Here is a 15,590-nt window from a genome sequence, read left to right as displayed (position 1 = left end):
GTGCAAATGTAACAGCCAATTTAGGAAGCTCAGTGATAAAACCAGTGAATCATCTACATGGACATGTACTATACATTACCAGAGATATAGTATTAAGAACTCTAAAAATAAGTACAAGACAAAATGGTTTAATGGTATTTTATATATTAATGCCATATTTCACAAGTTCCCTTTTAAATTGAGCCACATATTAACAATTATTACTACACAGCAACCTTATGCCTGATCAATCCTTGTTCCCTTTTATTTACACCTGCCCCCCCCCCTGGAATCAAAGAATATATCTTATATCTAAAATACTTATTTAAAGGTGTAGGTCATAGGAAAATAATTTAGAGAACAATCTTTACAGGTTAAAGTATTAATAAAAATACATAAGTTTATACATCTAAAATCATGACTGAGGAATGATAAACGTTCTAGAGACATTTACCCTTTTATCCACAAGAACTAAGACTGACTGACATTTGAGAGGGTAAAACTGTCAGTTTTTGGTTCCCTATAGCTTTAATATAGACCAGTGAGCTACTGGATCCCAGATGACCTCATCTCATCAAGAGAAATCACAGGTGTCTTTGACAAAATAGTGGTCTGGAATGTGAAGGTGCAAGTAGTCTCAAAGAAGTAGAAGAATTTGAGTGCAAATACTCCCCCTTGACGGAGGTCTTGGAAACCCCAGAGTATTTTGTGTCCTCTGGTCAGTTCTGGGGAGTGGAGTAGAGGGAGTGGTGCTGGTTGGTCTGGTCATTGGGATTGGCAAAGAGAAGGGGCGCTGTCTCACTTGTGCCAAACCAGCTAGACAGAGGAGATCAGAAGAGAACATTAAATTTAATAGGCCTGTGTACCAATATGATCAGTCCAACACTATCAAAAGAGTCTTCTCCTCAGACTTACACAATGGATCAAACCATTAGCCTCTTTACTGAATATCTGATTTGACAAGTTATTTGGCTAAATGATATCACACATTTAACAACAAAAATAAATTTTGATAAATTTACTTAGAGCTTTGCTACTTAACTGTGTGCATAAATGTGCTTAAAATGTCAAAACAATGACAATTGGCTGTTATGGATAAGTAGGCTTATGTTTATTATGGGTTCCACAACATTAATTCTCATTTGAATGCATCTGAGAAAAACACTTTAACTGAATATTCTCTTGAATAGTCTGGTGACTATTACCTGCTATGGTGATTGAGGCCCCAAGGACCACCTGTGTCGTCGTCCATCCTCCGAGGATCATCAAAGAAGTAGGAACGTGGGCCTTGACTGCTAATGGCTGGAGTATAATTCTGCAGCAAAACATCTTTAATCAAAACTGGGATCTTGTACCAACTGACACCGTTAGCACAATGGCAGTAAACAGGTCATGTACACTCACCACTTCCTGTGAAGGCTGGCGGACTCTGAATATGAGAATGAGCAAACTGGTGGGGAGCAGCTCCCAGATAAAGAGAATTGCCCCGAACACGAGGTACCCCGTATCACCAAGCTCGCTACGGAGGTCAGCCTGTAATACATTCAGACAATAAACAGACATGATCATCAAGAACAGCACCAGAGTGAATGAATACTCTCAAGACAGTGATTTACTCAGCTGATGAAAACACAACATTGTGCCAATATACAGGACCATACAGTCCATCTAGGCCAGTGTTTCTCAAAGTGTGGTCCGGGGACCATTGATGGTCCGCAAGCTATCTCAAGTGGTCCGCGAGCAAACGTGGTAATTGCAATAGTTGCAATATGAACCAACTTGTATGTAAATCCTGCAACACTGCATATAGCTACACCAGTTTAAATCATATGAATCCTCTGACACAATAAGCAAGGTGCAAAAACAGTAAGCAAGGTGGTTCAGTGAGTAGGCCTATTGTGTAATATAATGTTGACGTAGGTCTACTGTTTTTTTTTTTTTTTAGCTAGGTTGTCCGTGATTCTTTTTTTATTGGTTAAGTGGTCCTTGGTCTGAAAAAGTTTGAGGAACACTGATCTAGGCTAAAAAAGGCTTTAATTGTTCAGCTCTGCAGCTGGGTGAGCAGTGGATTCATGTACCTGGTCTGAGACGTTGTACCAATCAAAGTCAAAGGATTCCACCTTGTGATTTTTGGACAACATGAGCACTGCAAGATTGTAGCAAGCCCTACTAGAGAACAACAAAATCACTCCTGCTCCCTGTACAGCAGTCTGGCATACCGATGTCCCCTGGAGAAATGAGAAACACATTTGTCCTTATTTGCTCAATTGTACAACACAACCCATAAATGGAAAATAAAACAACAACAACAAACAATTCAATAAAACATGGTGGGCATAGAACACAACACAAGTTCTGTGCAGCTTCCAAAAATAGCACTTGGGCTTGGAACAGGGATGAATAGTTTGGCTGAAGTCGTGCGTTACCCTATTGTGCGCGTTGAGACCGGTCGAGGGAGAGAGGCGGGTCAGGAGAAGCAGAGAGGCAGCCAGACAGATGGCCTGCACGATGAAGAGCAGGTCATTGACCAGGACCCGCACAAGCACCAGCCTCCAGGTCTTATCGCCAGCCTCTCCCTGCTCTCCGAGGGCGGCGCACACCATGTTCACACAGAGGAAAAGCGCACTCATGCCGCCGTAGGCGCAGCGGGCCACATACCTGCGTGAACAAACAGGGCGTCATGCTTCAAGTCAACTGGGGCTTTCCTTCATGCAAAGATATCTGTTATTTTTACTTCACTATGGTCAACTTACAGTCCTTTGCTTGGCTCGTAGCTGTACTTCCCCCTCACTTTCAGCACGAGCTGTACAACACAATGGTCTCATGTGAGTTCAACTCCAACCAAAGCCACTCAAGGCAATATTGTGCATAAATATCCCAGATATCACTTACCTGTGTGAAGTACAGGTTGATGAGACTTAGGGTGAAAAACTGCAAGCATACGGGGCAGCAGTAGAGCAGCCAGTAGACTGGGGTGGGCAGGTGATTGGCTGCCAAAGCATTACAAAAATAGAAGGAAAAAAGGGTGGTGCGCAAGGCTGCCCAGAAAAGGCATAAAAAGAGGAAAACGCTCTGGTAGCTCCAGCGCTTGTGGCGGTATCGCAAAAGGAGCCAAAGCTGTATATACACTATTATGAAGAGACTTCCGTATAGGCAGGTGTACAGGGTGGTGAACCCCAACTGCACGGATGGGGCCATAGCAGGCTGAATAGGATAAGGGTCGAATGAGGAGTTGGGCGAAACAGTAGTTGGAGCTTGGTTTTCCATTTTTCTCTACAGTTGGTTGACTGAGACTAAGGGAGTTCTGATGGGTGAGAGTCTGAGGTAGAAATTAAGTTGATAGCCTACTGGTTGCAAACAATTTGCACAGTGATGAGAGTGAGTCAGTTTAAGATTTTGTCTAAGAAATATGGAATATGGTGAAAAGAACCCACTGATGTATACTCAACAACGATGGATGCTATTGTTGTTGTGTTGTGTTGTTATTGCGTCTTAATAAAACGCTTCCCTGCAACACCTGATGTGTAAACATAGTTTAAGAACAGTGTTATAGGTCTATAATTTCCCATAGTCCAAAACAAACAAACAAAATAAAAACAATCCACTCAAATGGGATAATTCTGTAATTCCCTTGTCCTATGCTCCAGGAACACACTCAAAACACCTGAAGTCCATGTCCTTCAAAGAAGAAAAGAAAAGGGGGAAAATCCATTATCCATTCTGGACAGTCTGGTTACACAGTGTACTTTCGGAATAGCGTCTAGTGTACTTTCGTTATGCGAACTAGGGATAACTGGGTAGGTAGTGCTAGTTCCTGTTATGTGATTATGTAAGTAGTAGTTGGATTAATAGAAATACTCGACAATCGCAGTGCACAATCGACAGCTATATTGATCTGAATACTAATTACTGGATTGACAGTATTACAGAGCCCTACACTACTGATGAGTCGACCTGATTCCTATGCTAGCTAGCAAGCTAACTGATTTGACAGTTTGCGTCATCGTTGTTCTGGCACCGCTACAATGTATTTCCCAAAACAAGACACTGGAATATCATTCTATCGTTTTATCTGTCATCTGTAACGTTGCTAATATTATTCAGTAACAACACAACGCTAACAATGCAGTTTCTCTTTAAAACGACTTCATAATATTGTGCCCACTGGTTAGCACGTAACGTTAACATAGCCAGTTAGCTTTTGTGGTTTAACGTTAAAGACTAAGTTAACAGAAGGCACCCCTTAGGCTATAATGAAAACCTCCAAGACCTTTAAAGTTACAGCTGTTGAAAAACAGTATTCAAAACTATAATCTTACCTCTCTGAGTGTGCTTGTATTTCTGAGGATTTTCATTGTGTACTATCCAAACTTCTGTTTCATATATTGTTAGTGGTAGGTGGATTCCACCTTAAGCTGACTACTGCCACTAGCGGTGTAGGAAGTCACTCACGTGTGCATGGCATCATAAACAAACCAGTTGGCCTAAGGTTAAGGCCTAAACATGTGATCGTGGATAAAGTATGCCCAGAGAATGTCATACGTAGACGGGCTCTGGTATGACTAAATTGCCACATGTATGTCTATTTCTGCCGCCAATGCACTGTAGTCTATACCAACTCAAAATAGTGAAGGATAATTGGGAACTATGATGCACTATCCAAGTCTTTGATTTAGGCCTACAATAGCAATTTTCCTTGATTTGCTATACATTGCATTTGTGTAGGCCTATAGGCCTTAGCTTTATAATATATCCACTTTGTTTGTTCCAAAGAAATCTTATAGTATTTTGTGACAAAATATTATAGCATTTCTATAGGAATACTATATGCTACTATTTTGGGGCATATTATAGAAGTACTACGACTGTACTTTAGGTAAACAATAGAGTAAGGATATTATAGAGGTATTATGGCAGAAGTATTACTCTACTATAGGAATGTTATAGTAGGCCTATTACTTAAGTTCTCATTTGATGCTCAACTTCTTCAAGTATCAATTAGCTCATGAGTCGGGAATTGTCTTAACTTAAATTTCCTTTTTGTTGACAAAATGGATGAACTAGACCTACATACAAAGAACCAGTGCAATGTAAGTTATAGGAAATAACTAGTCTATGACATTTGGGAAATTATGATTAAAGTAATATATGAATTATTTATGAATAATAATTGCTACCTCTAACACAGGTAGGCCATGCTAATTATGCTAATTATAGGGCACCAGATATTATGTTGTAAAACCAGCAAATCCATGCAATATCTCAAATTTTCACTTTACATAGGGTCTGAAGCTTCCATCGACCATTGCAAGTGGGACAAAATGCTCAGCTGATCTCCAGATCCAAAAGAGTGAGTCAAACATCTGTATCCATCCCTGAAGAGGCACATTTGCCACAAGATAGACTTATTTTAAACAAGAAACAATGAGTAGGAATCTTCCTTAATGCAAATGGTCAGTCCAACTTCTTTGTTCACACAGAGGGTCATACCGGGACAGGTGATGCTTCACTGCAGCTCTCCCCATGGTCCAACTTGGTTTCTTCCCTGATGTCGAGTCATTCACACTCATGGATCAACTCTCTTGCATGGGACTTAATGAGTATGTATTAGTTGTATCACCGAAAACCTTCACTCTGACACACAATGTTACAATTATTTTTCAGGCATAGAGAGATCCTTGGAAATGTGTTAAAGTAAGAAACTAATAGTACCAGGATAGTGTCTGCAACTCATCTGTGAAATATCACTACTTTTACTTGTTCTACCACTTCTACCACTACTTATCACCACTTGTCTTTGTTCAGCACCTCACCATGGTGGAACCCAAACCTGTGAGAAGATCAGGGTCTGGGTGTCGGCTGCAACCAAAGCGGTGATTCTGCCTGCCGTCACCAAGTACCAACTAAAAGTGAAGTATAATTAATTCAATCTGAGCAGGCTTCCAGCTAAAATAGAATTGAAAGTGTTCAACTGTTTTGTGGAAGCATGGTCAAACAAATATCTGCATATGATATCATCATATGGTCATCTCCAAGATGGACTATTGTAATTCACTATTAGCTGGCTTACCTGCTTGTGTAGTAAGATCATTACAGCTGAATGCTGGAGCACGCCTGGTCTTCAATCAGCCAAAGAGGACACATGTAACTCCTCTCCTAGTTACTCTCCATTGGCTCCCTATAGCAGCCAGAATTCAATTTAAATCTCAAACTTTGGCCTATAGGACACTGACTGGATCTGCTCCTTGTTATTTTAATTCAATGATCATGATGTACATCCCCAACTGCCCACTGCGGTCTTCTGATGAGCGTCTTTTGTGTCGACCAGTCATAAACGCTACGTCAAATTCAAGACTCTTTTCCTCAGTGGTTCCATGTTGGTGGAATAAGTTTCCCAGTGCTCTCCGTTCCTATGATATTTTTGGGTCGTTTAGGAGGGGTCTAAAGGCATATCTGTTCAACATGCACTTAGTTCTTTAAGCGCTTCTTATACATTATGGTTTGTATAATATTGTTTTACTTCCATTAGGCTGTTGATTAATTTGACATTGCTGTTTACTATTGATATTCTTCTTAATGTAGTCTTACCATGTTATTGTTTTTATATTATTGATTGAATAGACATTATTGTTTATTATTCCCTCATTTTCATTGTTTATTTCATTAGGCTATTGATTAAATTGCCATTGTTTATTATTGCTATTCTCCTTATTATAGTCTGACCAACATTTAAATTTGTTCCCTGTTAAATTTAAGTGTTATATTGTTTTGTATTTGTATGTCGCTTTGGACAAAAGTGTATCCATAACCATAAATATTTGAAACTGTAGTGTAGGTTACAGACCATAATGAGTTTAATGACAAAACTGCAATGATTTAAAATGTCTCAAATAAGGTCTAACCAACTTGGGCTAGCCTTACCTCTCTTAAAAGCATTATGTAAGCATTATGAATTCCTTGATGAGAGTGGCTTTGTTATTTGCAGGCTGTTAGTGACAAAAATGTTATTTTCCCTATGTTCCGCTAGATGGTGCAATATCATTGATGACACCTGACGCCACCGCCAATAGAGTCCCGAAGCCATGACATAGCGTTGCCAAGGCAGCAATTTCACTGGATCTAAACAAATCAATCTAACGATTGAAATCGCCATAGCGGTGGCTTTCTTAATCTATTTCAATAATTTTACAACGTTTCTAAGACGTTAGTATATTTTTTTACACTGTAGGAATCACATACTACAACATATATTGATACCAACACGATCAAATACGTGACTACAGAGTTTTATTTTAGCATGGGTTTCCTCCGTAAAAGGGACCTGCATGTAACTTCACAGCATGCGGTTAAAATCCTTAAATTCACGGACGTGTTTTGGCTTTATTTTTTTGGCAAAAAACGTCGCTCTTAACAGCCGCCAGTCTTTGAGAAGACGTGAAATATCCACTGGAATTTAGTTTCTTTCTATTACACCTGCCAGGGAATCCGTGTTATGTGGCTAAGCTGCTGCCTAGCAGGTAAAACACGTTTAAATGGATGTATTTATTTTTATTAGCTAGAAATGATGCCACATGTCTAAATGCAATGCTATTTATGCCACTTCGAAAGTTTGTTTAGATCCAGTGATTCTGCTGTCATGGAAACGCTACGTCACACTTCGGGACTCTATTGTCACCAAGAAGAGGAAACCGCGGCTATTTTAATTCAAACCATTATTTGTTTTGACGATGTTTACATTCGATGATGACATATCACCATCTCCTTTGTGGATAACGTAACATAACATAATAACATAATGGTTAACTTTGATAGTTGACTTTACATCTTCTAAAACAAAGTACCGCTGATATTAAATTTTTGTTTAATATATGTTTTATTTTGAATTTCACGAAGCCAACGATAACTTACAATAACTAAGTATGGGAAGGAAAAGTGCTGTTGCCTCCGAAAAATCATTGCGACGATCGGCTCGAATTAGAACCATGGGCGCTTTGTCAGAGGTGGGTATTTTAAAATTGGATGAAGTAAGCGAGGTTTTCCGCCTCACTTTTTCCTGTAACGTTACAGTATTTTCAAGGCCACGTAGCAGTGATGAGGTTAGGTTAGTCAGTCAGACAGACACACTTAGCTGGCTAATGTTATGGTTTTGGCGCGCGTTTTCTTTGTTTTCCTACATGCAAAATAGTTGCTAAAATATAAAGTTACTTTAAGCTAACGTCCGTGAAGCACTTGTAACTTGTAATATTGTACTATAAAAGATGGTAAGTTTGCTTGACTTTTCATGCTCAAACTAGCGATAGCGAGCTAGCTTGCTTTATACCAAAGATTCTTCATCAACCGACTCTGTTTATACATCATGTCAGTTGGTCTTTGCAAAGGTAGCAGCTACTTCCTAGTTTGTCAGTCAGCCAGCTTAATTTTGCGTTGTTGTGGTGTAGCCGCTTAACCGCTAATATAAGGTTATTCTCGATTCCGTTCTGTTCTGGATAGTTTTGAGTAGCACGTATTTTAGCCAGCTAGCAGGGCGAACAGTAGACATTCGAACGGATACCGTATCTGACACTGCCATGAAACTTATGCAAATTGATGAAGTGTGCTACCTTGACTGACCGACCGTATCAACTTTGCCCACATCTACAGGAATCGGAGAAGACAACAAGACCTGAAAGCATGCACGCTATTTCGGAGGATGATGAAGAGGCACGCAAATCTGCCAAACAGCCTACATCTCGGATTCCAACTTTTCAAAGCTCACTAGCTCGTAAAAAGCCTGTTAGTAGTGCAGAATCGCTTAGTTCAAGTCAGTCCCGACAGGAGGCATCAGCTATACCCAGTCAGACTAAAGACAAAGTAAGTCATGCAGGAGAAATGCCTAAAACCAAATCCCTCAGTGGAAGAGAAACGGCTCTCCCTCTTCCCTCTGTTCACCTACCAGGAATGTTCTCTGATGCTCATGCCTTTGGTGATCATACAGACCCTGTCACCAGTTTTTCAGACGCCACTGGACTTTCTGCCAGCAGGAAAGACTCTCCTAAACAAGGAATTCCAGACCAGCTTCAACGACCCTCACTCCGATCTGATCCAGAGTCTAGCAGACCAGAGTTACCTGATTCTGTCCCAGAGTTACCTGATTCTATCCCCGAGTTTGCCTCTGAAGCTTCATGTCCAGATCAAGATACCACATCTGAAGATGTGCAGGAGCTGTCAGATGCCGATTTTGAAGATCAGAAAGAAACACAAGGGACCTCCAACAGAGCTGATGAAGAGACTGACTTTGCTTTAAAAGAGGAATCCTTTGGTCTGGAGGAATGCCTAGAAGAAACTTTTCCTCTGAAACAGACTGAATGTCTAATTGAAGGGACAGATCATGAGAACTTGATCACGGGAGAGGAATGTACCACAGAGGGGGAGAAAGTGAAGGTTGTTTCCTCAGAATCAGTGAAGACTGAAAAACTACTTATGGAATGCTCTTCACAAGAAGAGGCCCACAGTGGGTTAGATAGAAATACAAAATTGTCAAAGGATTCTGAGGCACTTGCAAGCAAACTTTTGTCCTCTCCAGATGAGGTAGGGGGGGAAATGGATGAATCAAATGTATCTTCAAGTCAAAGCACTCCAAAATCTTCATCATCAGCAAAGGTAAATAAATGCTTAATATAATGCTTAATCGGATTCATGACCATGTAGTCTGATCCTTAAGAAGGTTGATCCCTGTTAGTAAAATATACTGGACGTTGTTTTTTTTTTGTAACACACTGGATGAACTGAAATATTTTGACAGATGCAACAAGACTTGAAATTGTTGTCGGTCAGCATTGTAGAGTGAATATCTTAAGTTTTCAGTCACCCCAATAATCATGTATGCATTTAAAAATTAATCAATCAATTGTTTTCATGGGCAAGTTTTATTGCAGTGAATTGTCATCCCATGTTCTGATTTGTGTAGGCACACAGAGGGAGCTTTGCACTCTTCTGTTTGCTCCCAACCACTCTCTTGCTTTTGGGTGGATTTGGTCAGCATGTTTGGCTCTATGGCATTCCTAAATCTACGTCGCACCTACTGGATCAACTGGAATTACACTGGCTAGAGGGATTCTGGATGCCTCAAGAGCACTGCACTTCAGATTGTCGGTGAGAACATATCCCCACTGTTTGAATATAAAGCGTTTTCTATAGTTATCTTTACTCTGATGAGGTAATTAATATTTACTATCATATCTGATTTTAATACTATGCTTTACTCCCTAATGTTTTAGTTTCAGCTTGGTTGAGAGTATTCCTGAAGGTTTAGTATTTGCACCTGGATCACCACTCCTGCCAAGCATTTCACAAACATGGAAGGATCTACTTGACAAGGCAAACAAATCTGTCGATATTGCAGCTTTCTACTTCACCCTCAGAGATAGTGACTTGGGTCTTACAGAGCCCAGTGCAGATGAGGTAAGAGATTGTGAACATACCTCTTTTAAGTCACACTTAACAGGTCTAGTTTTGCTCCTGTTTACAGTGTGATCTATTTCTTGTCTTTGGTATTGGTATCTATTTCTTGTCTTTGGTGTTGAGTATTGGTGGTACCACGAGAGGCCTGTTACTGAAGCAACAACTTCTAACTACCAGAGTCTTCTCTCTGATCGCAAATGAAAGCGCTCATTCGTATGACATGCCTGGCCTTTAGCACAGTATTGAAGGAAATCTTCAAAGACTTTTTGATCATGCGCCTGTCTCCTTCTGTGTCTGTCATGTTGTAGGGGAGACAGGTGTTCACCAAGCTGATGCAACTGCAGCTGAGAGGAGTGAAACTCCGCGTAGCCGTCAACAGTCCTCAGTCATATCCAATGGACGTGGAGGAGCTAGCCTCTGCAGGTGGAAATAACCTGTATATAACCCCTGCTTTCAACCTCATTTGTGTCCGGAATGGTTTCAATATTGCCATGATTAAGTGATTCAATTGGACCTCTATGATTGTTCTTAATAATTTAATGTTCTTAATATTTTAGGTGCAGAAGTGCGACCTGTTGACCTCCAGTCTGTGACTGGGGGCATCATCCACACCAAGATGTGGGTTGTGGACAAGAAGCACTTCTATGTTGGAAGTGCAAATATGGACTGGCGGTCTCTCACCCAGGTATTTGCAGCAAAAATGTATTGATGCCAGCCTGACGTAACATCCAGCTAAACATGTATTTAAGGCTGAAATTATAAATGATATAAGATCAATGGTTTCAATTCAGGATAAATGTATCTACCATGCATAAAAAAATAAATGTATAAATGCTACAAGGTGAATGGTTTCAATTCTTCAGGATGAATGCATCTACCATGCATAACAGCTAAATTTATAAATGCTACAAGATGAATGGTTTCAATTCTTCAGGATAAATGTATCTGCCATGCGTAATGGTGTATCTGCCACACACGATGGTCATATTTCTCAGTGTTCATGAAGTGCATGTAGTGGAGAGGGCTACCCCTTGGTGTGTGCTGTGTGTGCTTTTGCAGTGTTTTCCACATTACTCAGGGCCCAAGTATGGCTGTGCCATTGTGTTTGTTCAGGTGAAGGAAGTGGGAGTGTCTGTGGAGAACTGCAGCTGTCTGGCGCAGGATGCAGCGCGGATATTCGGGATCTACTGGGATATAGGTGATCGGAAAAATGGTTCTCTTCCACCCTACTGGCCTGGGCGGTTCTCTGCCTTGTCCAGTGCCAATCATCCTCTTGTTGTTAATGTCAACGGTGTCCCTGCACGTGTCTATCTGTCTGTGAGTTACTTTGTGTTGCTTTTTCATATCATTATACCAGTGTGGGCTGCACATTTCATGTAGAATGTTTGACCATATTTTTGGTTGTCATGAAGACTGTTTTGCCAGCTACTGATATTTAACACACCACCTCCAATTTAAAAAAAAAAATTAAATCCTCATAGGTTTCCTTGTTGAATCCTTGTCTAAACCTACAGAGACATTACACGTACCATTTGCGGTGCCATGTAGCAGATTTATGATTCTGCTTTGCATCAGCATGAGCATCATTGACACTGCAAGCAGAATTTTATCAATGTTATTTGATTAGTAAAACCACATTTCCTGCCCTCACTGAATTATCACATCCATTTCACACTCACATAGCAAGTCATTGTGTCAACACTCCACAGGGGTGAAAAAAACATTTTTAAAATTATATATTTAGGATTCTATTGTGGGATCATGCGGATGTATATTTATGCTGTTGGTTCTGGCAAAATGGATCTGAATCTTTCATACATGTTTGTTTGATTCCCAACCCTAATTAAAATAACACTTTCTACCTGCTGCATCATTCATATGTATTTACCTCTTCTCAAACATCTGGTCCATTTACTAGCCCCACCATTGTTCATGGTCTCCCAGAATCTGTATGATGTGAACTAACAAATTTTTCGCTTACTTCCTCTCCTTTACTAGTTACAGTTTCCCCTACTAGTGTCCTTGTAGTGCACCAGATAAAATGTAACAGGTCTTGTTTTCTGATAGCCACTGTGCAGTGTTTGATCAGATACTGTATGTCCATGTCAATGCCAGTCTCAGTTTATTTGTAAAGCAAATTACAAAACAGTGAAGTTGGCCAAAATGCTGTACAATCAACAAAGCAAACGTATAACATAACACAAAATGATAAAGGCTTAGAGAATCGGTTTGATTTCAGGTATGGCTTTTGCATGGTGAATGGATACATTTTATGTTCTAGATAGAACATGAGATGGTATGACATAGTAACATCTACTCTTTTTTTAATCTGAGCTTCCCATGTATAATATACATCCTGATTGCTTTTTTCCCAGAGTGCCCCTGGCCCACTGTCTGCTCTAGGACGCTCTGGTGATCTCTCAACCATTCTGTCTGTGATCGCTGATGCTAGAAAATTTATCTACATATCTGTAATGGACTATCTTCCACTATCGCAGTACACCACTCCAGTGAGGTAACAGTGTTTAAGAGTGTGAACTAATAGTCTCATAGAGCTTGGCGCACTGCATATTGTAATTCTCATGTAACACATTACTTATTTGGGAATAGCCACTGGGGAATTTCATCTACTAAATGGAAGCTACAGTTTGCACTTCCAATACATCTGTGAAAGTGGGGTTTTAAGTAACAGTGCAGATTGAGAGAGAAAACAAAGGCAAGTGGTGCTTTCGTTCAGATGAGTCCCCAGGCCTGTACTTTGATGAAAGACACATCTGACCCTGCTTGACTAGTAATGGCATCGGCTATTTTATTTACTTGTTTGTTTATTTGTTTATATTTCACAATATATTGTGTGTATTGCAAATGTTTCACTAGGTTCTGGCCTCCAATAGACACAGCCATACGAGAGGCAGCGTGTGCTAGAGGAGTAGAGGTGAATATAATGGTCAGTTGTTGGAACCACTCTCCCCGATCCATGTTCATCTTCCTGGAGTCTCTGAGTGTTCTTAGCCAACCTCCTCTGCAGTGTAAAGTCAGAGTGGTGAGTGACCTTGCTGCATGCTATGTTGACTGTTATTTTGTTCTGTAATACTACTACTGTATGTGGTGCTAATATTTTGTCCTCGGATCATTTGTCTCAACAGAAAGTTTTTCAAGTGCCATCTACAACTGCACAACAAGAGATCCCCTTTGCTCGAGTAAACCATGCTAAATACATGGTGACCGATCGTGTTGTCTACATAGGTATGGGGTGATAGGAAATAGGAAATAGGAAAAAATAGGAAGACAACCTAACACACCTAACACGCGTTTACCATGCCCTTCCCTCCTCTACCTCCTTCTTCTACCACTTTCTCCTACCACACTTTGACTAGTGCTTATATAATGTTGGCACTCTTATTCTCTAGTAATAACATTGTCAGATGCATGGTAATTCCTAGCTAAGGTCTCCTCTGCACTGTAGCTTGAATGGTATTCTCTTTCTGTAAGTCGCTTTGGATAAAAGTGTCTGCTAAATTAATAAATGTAAATGTAAGAAAAGATTTATTCTAAATGGTTGCTCTGTAGCTTAATGACAATTAAATTTACAATCTAGTGAATCATTCATGATGGTGTTGTAAAGACATAAACACACGGCTGGTGATGACTGCGATTTATGGCTGGCAACCGGTAAAATTGAATAGAATCTATTGAAGTGAATGGGGCAACACGTACGGCAAGTGGAACGACGGCCATCTCATCACTCTAATTGGCCCCTTTTTATTTTTCCGGGGGCGATTTTGATGCGTCGTAATAGAAAACAGCTGTATGGTCAGTGTATCTCCACTGAATCAATGGGTGATCGCGTCGCCAGTAGTGTACGTAGTAAAGTGATTAACAGAATTCCACTGCCGCGTTGACTGTCGCATCGCCAGCCGTGTGTGGTGGGCTTTAATGAAAAGATAAAGGACATGCTACATTGTTTTAGTAAGTATAGGGTTTTTTTTTTGCCTCCATAGGAACTTCTAATTGGTCAGAGGGCTATTTTACCCAGACGGCAGGTGTTGGCCTGGTGGTTAATCAGACTGGATCTGAGACTGGCGAGGGACAGAAGACCATGCAAAGTCAACTGCAGGGGATTTTTGAGAGGGACTGGAACTCCGCCTTTGCCGGCGATCTTTCAAATGAACATGTTCAACAGTGTGGGAAAAAATAAGGCATAGGAAGCAACTATATAGGTTGTTTGTTTATAAGTTTACAACATTTTTTGGGTATATGCACTTCCTTTTAATACTGATTTTGTCATGCAAGCCAATAATTTAACCGGTTCAGTACCCAAAGATACATACCCAAACATCTGCTGTGGACCTACCTGTACTACCTGTTCTACCTGGATTGTATGTATTTGCTTGTTTTACTTTTTTATGATGCATGTTTTTTTTCCCTTTGTGTCCTTGTTTTTGAACTTGTCAAGCATTACCACTTTTTCTTTTTTCTCTATTATAATGAAGTCTTTCATTTTTTGAGCACATGCAGAAAAAATTGATTGGCTCTAGGAAATGCCAGAATGTGTATATAATATTGCCATGCTGCCTTTGTGTAGATGGATATTTAGCCATGAAAACATTAAAGTGCGTAGCCCGGGAGATCTCTGAGAGTGTTTTTGTAGTATATGAAACTGGTTATGTTAAAAAAAAAATGTGTGCTCAGTTTATTAAATTGTATGCTCATTTTGGTTGTTTTCTCGTGTTACTCAATCATGCACTTAATTTACTCAATTGTGGTTTGTTTTACTAAATTGTGCTCTCATTTTAATTCAGTAAAACATGCACACATTTTTTTTTAAAAATTGAACATACTATTTTTTTTTTAAATAAGTGCACAATTGACCAAAAGAAGCACACTTTTTCTAAAATAAACTAACAATCTAGTAAAATAAAGGTACAATTTTGTAAAACAAGCAAACATTAGTAAAATGAGCACCCATTCGCTATACAAAAAAGAAGACACCTCCCGCGCTCCATATTTTTGTGTAAACATGACTGAATACTGTAGATAAAAAATATGAATACATTTTGTTACATGCCCATTTAAAAATGGATAAAATGCTTGTTATCGAAATTGAGGCGAGACATTATTTTCAATAAATGTTTGCTTTATTTTTAACCTTTAATCTTTACTTTGTCTTT

At 39.8% G+C, this 15,590-nt stretch overlaps 2 protein-coding genes across 4 annotated transcripts; one reads left to right on the top strand and one right to left on the bottom strand.

The window, feature by feature from the left end:
• Positions 1-124: 124 nt before the first annotated feature.
• On the bottom strand, positions 125-4,486 carry gpr137 (G protein-coupled receptor 137). The gene is made up of 8 exons (XM_076292391.1): positions 4,299-4,486; positions 2,872-3,657; positions 2,733-2,782; positions 2,406-2,637; positions 2,058-2,207; positions 1,384-1,512; positions 1,185-1,294; positions 125-795 (listed from the first exon to the last, which is right to left on the bottom strand). The coding sequence occupies exons 2-8, from the start codon at positions 3,244-3,246 to the stop codon at positions 699-701; spliced, it is 1,143 nt and encodes a 380-aa protein (XP_076148506.1). The 5' UTR covers positions 3,247-3,657; positions 4,299-4,486; the 3' UTR covers positions 125-698.
• A 568-nt stretch (positions 4,487-5,054) lies between these two features.
• On the top strand, positions 5,055-15,574 carry pld7 (phospholipase D family, member 7). 3 transcript variants are annotated; one of them, XM_076292388.1, is made up of 15 exons: positions 5,055-5,069; positions 5,263-5,329; positions 5,460-5,579; positions 5,785-5,888; positions 7,873-7,979; positions 8,620-9,618; positions 9,926-10,110; positions 10,236-10,419; positions 10,728-10,842; positions 10,977-11,104; positions 11,533-11,736; positions 12,795-12,934; positions 13,297-13,462; positions 13,566-13,665; positions 14,421-15,574. In XM_076292388.1, the coding sequence occupies exons 5-15, from the start codon at positions 7,899-7,901 to the stop codon at positions 14,615-14,617; spliced, it is 2,499 nt and encodes an 832-aa protein (XP_076148503.1). In that variant the 5' UTR covers positions 5,055-5,069; positions 5,263-5,329; positions 5,460-5,579; positions 5,785-5,888; positions 7,873-7,898; the 3' UTR covers positions 14,618-15,574. The 3 variants fall into 3 exon arrangements, with proteins under 3 accessions (XP_076148503.1, XP_076148504.1, XP_076148505.1); XM_076292389.1 differs by lacking the exon at positions 5,055-5,069 and having other exon boundaries at positions 5,202-5,329; XM_076292390.1 differs by lacking the exons at positions 5,055-5,069; positions 5,263-5,329; positions 5,460-5,579; positions 5,785-5,888; positions 7,873-7,979 and adding an exon at positions 8,016-8,240.
• The last annotated feature ends 16 nt before the right edge of the window (positions 15,575-15,590 follow it).

This window comes from Alosa pseudoharengus, unplaced genomic scaffold (assembly GCF_046254945.1).
Source record: "Alosa pseudoharengus isolate Yale_2024_CS ecotype anadromous, Long Island Sound unplaced genomic scaffold, YU_APseudo_1.1 YU_APseudo_1.1_scf_19, whole genome shotgun sequence".
Lineage (NCBI taxonomy): Eukaryota > Metazoa > Chordata > Actinopteri > Clupeiformes > Clupeidae > Alosa > Alosa pseudoharengus.
The sequence above is the reverse complement of the archived record's forward strand: the minus strand, read 5'-3'. Positions and strand labels throughout refer to the sequence as shown.

Coding starts and splice junctions, on each gene's coding strand:
- pld7 (XM_076292388.1), top strand. CDS start 7,899: ATGGGAAGGAAAAGTGCTGTTGCCTCCGAAAAATCATTGCGACGATCG. Junction 9,619..9,925: donor AATCTTCATCATCAGCAAAG/GTAAATAAATGC, acceptor TGATTTGTGTAG/GCACACAGAGGGAGCTTTGC. Junction 13,666..14,420: donor CGATCGTGTTGTCTACATAG/GTATGGGGTGAT, acceptor TTGCCTCCATAG/GAACTTCTAATTGGTCAGAG.
- gpr137 (XM_076292391.1), bottom strand. CDS start 3,246: ATGGAAAACCAAGCTCCAACTACTGTTTCGCCCAACTCCTCATTCGAC. Junction 1,295..1,383: donor GCCAGCCTTCACAGGAAGTG/GTGAGTGTACAT, acceptor GTTTTGCTGCAG/AATTATACTCCAGCCATTAG. Junction 796..1,184: donor GGCCTCAATCACCATAGCAG/GTAATAGTCACC, acceptor TCCTCTGTCTAG/CTGGTTTGGCACAAGTGAGA.